Genomic DNA, 7,685 nt, shown 5'->3' on the forward strand with positions numbered 1-7,685 from the left:
CAGAGGATGGAGATGGATGGCAGGAGAGAGATCACTTGATCATTACCAGTTAGGTTCACTCCCTCTGGGGCACCTGGCATTGGCCACTGTGGGCAGACAGGATACTGGGCTAGATGGACCTTTGGTCTGACTCAGTCTGGCCGTTCTTATGTTCTTATCTCTGCCTCCGAGTGCCCCGGGTTCCCCACCCGCTGCCTCCCCCATCCCCGGGCTTGGACCTGCACAGGTGCCACATCACACCTCCGGCCTCAGCCCAGAGCCCCGGGCTGCCGCGCTGCCCCCCGATGCAGCCAGAGACGCCCTGCAGCCCCAGCCACTTCTCCAAATGGTCGCTGCACCCAGAGCCCAGCTCAGACCTGGGCACCAACCCCATTGCCAAGCTGCAAAGCTGTGTCCCTGCCGGGCTGGGTCCGAGGGCTGCACTGACAACAGCCCTGCCAGCCGCTGAGATCCTCAGGGACGGGGCCAAAATCATCAGGCAAAGCAGCCTCTCCCTGGCTGGCCCCCAGCCCACGTCCCAGGGCTCAGAGTGAGGTGTCTTGGGATCTGCAGGCTCTACACCCATAGAAAAGGGTAACAATCCCTTTATTCCATAGAACCAGTGTCCCTTCTGCCCCCAGCCTGCCAGCTCTCCCCCCGCCTGCCCCCAGCCTGTGTCTCCAGCCCAGAGCTGGAGGAGATGGCCAAGTACCGACCCCAGATACTGGGACCTCCTGCTTTATATGCCCTGTGCCCAGCCACTGCCACTCTGGGCCTGCCCGGAGCAGCCCTTGCTCCTTGCCCTGCGGGTACTGCAGCTCCGGGGTCACGGCCAGAGCCTCCTGCCCCAGCAGACAGCGCAGTGGGTAGACAGCCGGGGAAGGGACGGGAGCCCCGTCACTGGGGGAGATTCACAACCAGGCTGGGCTGAGCTCTGGATGTGCCAGCGGGCACCATGGAGGGAAGGGATGGACTGGAGGGAGGGAACTCTCCTCTAGCCTCTGTGATGGGGCCTGTGCCCCCTGCCCCCAGGGCCCACTGCTCCTGTGCCTTAGCGGGGCTGGTCCGTCCCCCCCGCCCTGGCACCCACTCTGCACCAGCCTGCCTGACTCCCACTGCCGGCCCTCCCGACCCTGTGTGGGAGCAGAGCTGGGACCGGCACTACCCCTGGGGATCGCTGACATGTACCCTCAGACAGCCCCCGCCAGGCCTTCGTCACCACTTCGCCCCGGCTCCTAACAGCCTCAGCGGGCTGGGCAGAGCTCGCCTGAGGCAGGGGCTGGCCCCTCTGCCTGACACCCCGGCTGTGGGGAGTGGCTCGTTTCCTGTTCTCCCAGCATGTCCACTCCCTGGTCCCCGGAGCCACCCTGCCTCCTGCTCACATCCTGCCCCCCCGTTCTCCCCCACCATGACCATGCCGGTGGCAAAGGGAACGGCCCGGGCACTTGCCCAGGCTGAGCGTGGGAGCGAGCTGTGGGAGTGCAGGAGGCGCTGGGCCGAGCCCCAGCCCCATGGCTTTACCATTTAACATTAAGCCTTTATTTACAATGTCTGGGGCTGAGAAGGACTATACAGCAGACACATGTCCTGGCCCGCGGCGGGGCTGGGGGGCTCCCCAGTCAGCAGCCCCGCTGCCCTCACCCTCCTGTCTGCCCATGACCACCCCACGGGCACCTGGGCTTCCCTGGGACAGTCACTGCAACAAGGGCTGTGGCGAGGCCCTGTCAATGGGGCCCGTGTGCAAAGCATTGTGGGAGCACGGCCAGGGTGAGCCCCAGGCAGTGCAGGGTGTTCTGGGAGTGGAGGCAGAATGTGTGAGGGGGGGTGGGGGGGGGACATGGGCCAATGACAGGAGAGTTCAGGAGGCCGCATGCCCAGGGTGTGGGGCTCAGGAACCGGGGCACAGCCCCCCCGAGCAGCGGGAGGAGGCTGACGTGGGAGGGGTTGGCGTTACTGAGTTCACCCTCTCAGCTGCTTGCCGTCTCAAACCACGTCAGCACCGTCTGCTTGTTCTCTGCCACCCATTTGATATTAGCTTTGGTCTTCTCCAGCGCCTGCTCCAGCGCCCGCGTGCCCGAGCCAAAGCCCACGTCAGCGTTGTCTGCCTTGAACTGCTCCAGCTGCCGAGAGAGAGCGGGCCCGAGAGGGAGTGAGGGCGGCCGCAGGACAGCGCCGGTGCACTGCGGTGCCCTCATGCGGCCCTGGCACCACCCGGGCACCCCAAACCTGGGGAGGGCGCCAAGCAGCCCCAGACACCTGCAGGCCCAGAGGGATGGACCCAGGAGAAGCAGGAAAGCAGCTGTGTGTGCGCTGCTTGGCCACACAGGGAGGGAGGCCAGGATGTGAACCCCAAGGGACAGGCATGCAGCCTTGGGGTGCTTCGGTAACACGCGAGGTTTCCTGCAGCACCAGTTCCTCGGCTGCGGCCCCACAAATGGGGCAGGGGCTATGTGTGGCTGGAGGTAGCGGGGCGCTGCCATCCCTGGGGCTGGCATCACAGCTGGACCTCTCCCTAGACCTGCCCTGGCTCGCCCCCAAGTGACGGGGGCTTGACGGATTCGCCCGCCCAGCAGGGAGGCAGGATCCCTCTGCTGCAGGGTGGCCGGGCAAGGGCGACAGAGCTGCACTAACGGATTGGGGCTGTGAAGCGCCGACGACCCCACGCGAAATGGTGCCAGCCCCTGCACTCGGGTGGCTCCCAGCCCACCTGGGCCAGGCCCTGGGGAGAGACTGCAGGGAGCGACGTCCGGGCCCTGGGGAGGGCTAGAGCAGACCGGACGGGGCTCTCCCTTCCTGAGGGGCCCCACCACCCCGCGCACAGATAGGCCTGGGACGGGCCTCACCTGCTGCAGCTCGAACTCAGAGGCAAACCGCTGCGTCACCACCTGGATCAGGCCCGAGAAGGAGAAGGAGCCCCCGCCGTACCTGTGGAGGGGAGGGGCGGGGTGAGCAGGCGGGCATGGGGGAGGTGCCTTCCTCCCAAAGGGGCAGCATCCCGGAAAGAGCTACCAGGGCTCAGCAGAGGGGCTGCCCCGGGCATGGAGCGAGAGGAGAGAGCGTCAGGGCATAGGAGCAGAGAGCACCCCCTGCTCTTCACCAGGCAGCCACGGGAGCCCGGGATGGCACGAAGGGCACATAACGTGTGGGGAGAGAGACTGAGAGCGCCCCCCCCATTCCCCATCCCCTCTTGTTCCTCCCCCTCCCCCAGGCTCCCCATTGCTCCCCCCATTCCCCATCGCTCCTCCACTCCCCCTTGCTCCCCTGCATTCCCCAGCCCCCTCCCACGGGCTGCCCCTCAGTGGCACTCACTGGCTGAAAAGGGTCTTCCAGTTGCCCCGGATGAAGTCCCAGGCCAGGCTCTGCCCCACCACGTTACTGGCGATGCTGTTGATGGTGGAGGTGGCGTCCTGCTTCCGGATTTTGCTGGGATCCAGGCAGTACTCCAGATACCTGGGGAGAGGGCAGGCAGGGCTGGTACGCGGCACCCGTGGCAGGCGCAGGGCCACCTACCGCTGCAGGCAGCCCCAGACCCTTCTCCTTCCCCGTGCCCATGGCAGCCTGGATCCTCCCCATCCCTACGCCGATGGGCTCCACGGCCCCCATTCCCCGAAGGCGGCTGTGTCCCCCACACACCTTTTCAAGATCCAAGGCTCCTTGCTGCAGGCCAGGGCCGAGCGGAGCTTGTCGGCTTCGGCCACCACCGTGGCGTTTTTAAACATCTGCCAGAGGAACTCCCAGTCTGCCTCGCTGCCCGTCTCTATGGCGCTGCAGTAGATGGAGGAGCGCAGGTTCGGGGGGATCCTGGGGGGGGAACATGCCTGTCACGGGGGCCGTGCCGGGGAACGCGCTCGGCACTCAGGCACCGGGCCCCACTCAGCAGAGCCCTGGCGCAGCAAACCATGGGGAGAGGCTCCCATGGAGGAGTGCTGGGGGGCACCCCCCACCCGGAAAGAGCGGGCCCATGCGTAGGGCTAGCAGCTCACTAGGGTCCAGGCAGCGCCAGGGAGCTGGGTATTTACCAGCTGGAAATAGGCAAATTCTGCCTGCACTCCCCCTTGGGCCTGCCCCAGCCCCCCATCCCACGGGGGCGCCATGACCCGGTCCACCCCAGCCCCCCATCCCAGGGGGGCGCCACGACCCGGTCCAGCCCAGCCCCCCAACCCAGGGGGGAACCAAGGCCCGGTCCAGCCCTGCCCCCCAACCCAGGGGGGCGCCACGGCCTGGTCCAGCCCAGCCCCCCAATCTAGGGAGGAACCAAGGCCCGGTCCAGCCCTGCCCCCCATCCCAGGGGGGCGCCACGACCCGGTCCAGCCCAGCCCCCCAACCCGGGGGGGAACCAAGGCCCGGTCCAGCCCTGCCCCCAATCCCAGGGGGGCGCCACGACCCAGTCCAGCCCAGCCCCCCAACCCAGGGGGGAACCAAGGCCCGGTCCAGCCCTGTCCCCCAACCCAGGGGGGCGCCACGGCCCGGTCCAGCCCAGCCCCCCAACCCAGGGGGGAACCAAGGCCCGTCCAGCCCTGCCCCCAGCCCAGAGCAGCGCCATGGCCCAGCCCGGCCCATCCCCTCAGCCACCTCCTCCCTGCCCAGAGGCCACGGGGAAGGGCTCACGGGTTGTTGCTGGGGTTTTGCTTCCACTGGTTGAAGAAGGCGGCCGCCAGCTGCGTGCACTCAGGGACGCCTTGGGAACAGGCCGTGCTGATGGCGTTGATCTCGTTGTACCTGAGTGGGGAGAGGAGCCGTGTCAGCGGCTGGACCCGGCGAAGGGGCCCTAGGAGCCAGGCCTGGCAGGCAGGGAGACCAGGCAGAATGACCGTGACAGAGGCAGGCGCACACCGGCCCGTCACCAGCCGGGCCCAGGAGGCGTCTCTCCCACTGCCCCATCTGCTAGGCGCAGCACGGGCTGGGTGGGGGTCACCTCGCTCTGAGGCTGCGAGCAGTGGGCACTACCAGGGACAGTGCTGCCTGGGTGCACCTTGGGCAGTTCCCACCGGGCACCGCGTGGCAGCTCCTTCTGCCTCCTGCCAGCGGGTGCCACTACCCAGCTCAGCCATCCCGCCAGTGGGGAGGGGAACGCCCGGCCTCTCGGGGTCCGCTGGAGCAGAGGAAGAGCGAGAGGAGAGGCAGGGTCTGGAGGGTGCCTGGGACTGAGCACAGAGTGGCATATGCCCGTAACACAGGGCCACCCAACCGGCCCCAGCGTGCCCGCACTCTGGGAGCCATGCCCAGCGCCCCCCTTGGCTGAGGGGTGGGGCAGGAAAGGGGGGCCCAGAGCCCTCCCCTTGGAAAAGAGGCAGCAGCAGTCACGGGAGGAGCCAGTTCTCCAGGCCCCAGGGGCGCCGGGTGCGCAGGGCCTGCCCTGTGGCTGGCCAGAGGACGTGCCGCGCTGGGACTCACTGCTCCATCAAGCCGTCCAGGAGCCTGGTCCAGTTGGAGGTGATGTTTCCAAAGTACTGGAACAAGGGGGTCACCTGATTCCGGATGTATTTCTGGGGGAGGATGGGCAGGGTGAGTGCCACTTGCCAGAAGAATCAGGAGCTCTGAGCCTTCCCCCCGTCACGCCGCGATCACCCAGCGCGCCCCCGGCTCCTGCCGCCTCCTTCCCCCCACCCCATGCCCTTCCCCGGGCAGCTCCGACCCTCTGGGGCCCGCCTCTCTGCCTCGCTGGGGCGATTTGCAGAACCCACCCTATGCCCTGCGTTTGTGCCAGGCCCACGGCTGAACTGACCCCGCACAGGCGGGGACGGCAGAGTGGCCATCCGAGCGCCATCCAGCCATGCTGCCCGCAATCCACCTGGCCTGGGGCAGGCGGGGGCTCACCTGCATGGGGCCGTACACCTCACTGCGGTCAAACATCAGGCGGAAGTAGCCCAGGTTGTCGAGGGCGGCGCTCCAGGGCAGGTACTCCCGCTCCTTGTCCAGGTAGGTGGTGGTATTCAGAGCCAGCGTGATGCTGATGTGTTTAGCCCTAAACAGCCAATTGCAAAGCTCACGTCCTCCCGCCACACCACTAGACGTGCCCTCTGTGCCCTCCCTGCTTGGCAATGGCCCCGCCTCCTCCCACACACACCCCCGGCAATGGACCCCGCCCGCCCCCCCCCCCCCCCCCGGCAATGGACCCCCCCATCCCCTGTTGCTAATACCCCACAGACTGAGCCCTGCCTGCCAGCCAGCAGAGTGGCCAGTCCATCCCGAAGACCCCCTGCGGGGCCTGCTCTGTTACCCCCCCGCCCCCTGGATGTTTGCTGCCCCACCCACAGGGGCCAGCCTGGCTGGGTGATGGGGACATGCAGCCCAGCTCCCCACACAAGCCCCCAGCTGGACTCTCCTTGCACCCCCTGGCACCAGGGTGCCAGGCAGGACAGAGCCTGGCACAGGCTGGCTGTGTACCTGGGGTAGGCGCAGAGCCGGGCCCGCAACACCTCAGGCATTCAGCAGCCCAGTCGCCTGCCCGTGGGCCTGCTGGGATCTCAGCGCCCAACTCTGCCAGCCCCTCAGCCCCACTGCGGCCCCAGCTCCTGAACCATCCAGCCCTGAGCTGCCAGCGAGACGCAGCGGGAGATTCCTAGCTGCCCAGCCCAGAGAGGGGGAACCGGAGGGTGTGGGGGCCTCCCTCTCGCTGCCTGAGGGGCGTGTGCAGGGACAGACGTCTCCCCGGCCTGCCAGCCTTGCTCAGGCGCTGTGGGGAGCGGACTCCGCCGAGGGGTTGGGGGAGGAGGCCAGAGGCTGGTTGTCACCCCGTGGCGGCCCGGGTGACTCACCTGGCCAGGTTAAAGGCATCGTCAATGATCTGGGCTCGGTTTATCACCGGGATGGCCTGGAAAAGAGCAAAGACGATTACGCGGGGGGCAGGAGCAGACCGTGGGGGGGAGAAGAGCCATGGAATGGGCGACTCGGCTTGGGCTGGCTCTGGGGTCCCTGGCCCAGCTTGGGGTCCGGCCGCCCCACAGCAGGGGCCTGGTCCCCTGGGCTGAGAGTGCTGGTGCGGGGGCAGAGGCTGGGTTTCGGGTACCTCGTGATTGGTGCCCAGCTCGGTCAGCAGCTTGTTCCAGTTGTCCTGGTCGTAGTTCACCCGGAAATACCCCGTCACGTTGATGTTGAGCAGGAGCCAGTTGGAGGCACCAGTCACCGCAAACGATGAGTTGCTGGCTGAGACAGGAAAAGGAAGCACATTAGTGGGGCCCCTCCCTTCAAGTCTAGAGCAGAGAGTCCCTGAGCCTAGAACCCCCCACTGAGCCCCCCCGGGGGCCTCCCCCTAACCCCCCCCCACCGATACCCTCCGAGGCCCACCCCCTAGAATCCCCCCACAGATCCCCTCCGGGGGCCACCCCTCAGAACCTCCCCGCCGAGCCCTTCTGGGGGCCACCCCCTAGAACCCCCCTGCCAAGGCCCTCCTGGGAGCCACCCCTTAGAACCCCCCCCCACTGATCCCCTTCGGGTGCCATCCCCTGAAGCCCCCACTGAGCCCCTCCAGGGGTCTCCCCCTAAAACTCCCCCTGCCAAGCCCCTCCTGGGAGCCACCCCCTAGAACCCCCCACCGAACCCCTCTGGGGGCATCCCCCTAACCCCCCACACCGACCCCCTCTGAGGCCCACCCCCTAGAACCCCCCACTGAGCCCCTCCGGGGCTGCTCCCCTACGAAGACTCTCCCCCTGCTGACCCGCCTGGGCTGAAGAGGGGGATGTGACACCCCCAGTAACCGCACTGAA

At 67.5% G+C, this 7,685-nt stretch overlaps 1 protein-coding gene across 1 annotated transcript; it reads right to left on the bottom strand.

Annotated features, from left to right (window-relative positions):
* Positions 1-1,495: 1,495 nt before the first annotated feature.
* On the bottom strand, positions 1,496-7,172 carry LOC117870282 (aminopeptidase Ey-like; the record flags this gene model as incomplete). The annotated part of the gene is made up of 9 exons (XM_034757376.1): positions 1,496-2,099; positions 2,823-2,904; positions 3,289-3,429; positions 3,613-3,780; positions 4,588-4,698; positions 5,374-5,465; positions 5,797-5,944; positions 6,738-6,793; positions 6,989-7,172. Coding segments are annotated over 9 exons (1,135 nt in total), but the record flags the coding sequence as incomplete, so codon positions are not given.
* Between the last annotated feature and the right edge of the window lie 513 nt (positions 7,173-7,685).

Source organism: Trachemys scripta, unplaced genomic scaffold (genome assembly GCF_013100865.1).
Source record: "Trachemys scripta elegans isolate TJP31775 unplaced genomic scaffold, CAS_Tse_1.0 scaffold_130, whole genome shotgun sequence".
In the NCBI taxonomy this organism is placed as follows: domain Eukaryota; kingdom Metazoa; phylum Chordata; order Testudines; family Emydidae; genus Trachemys; species Trachemys scripta.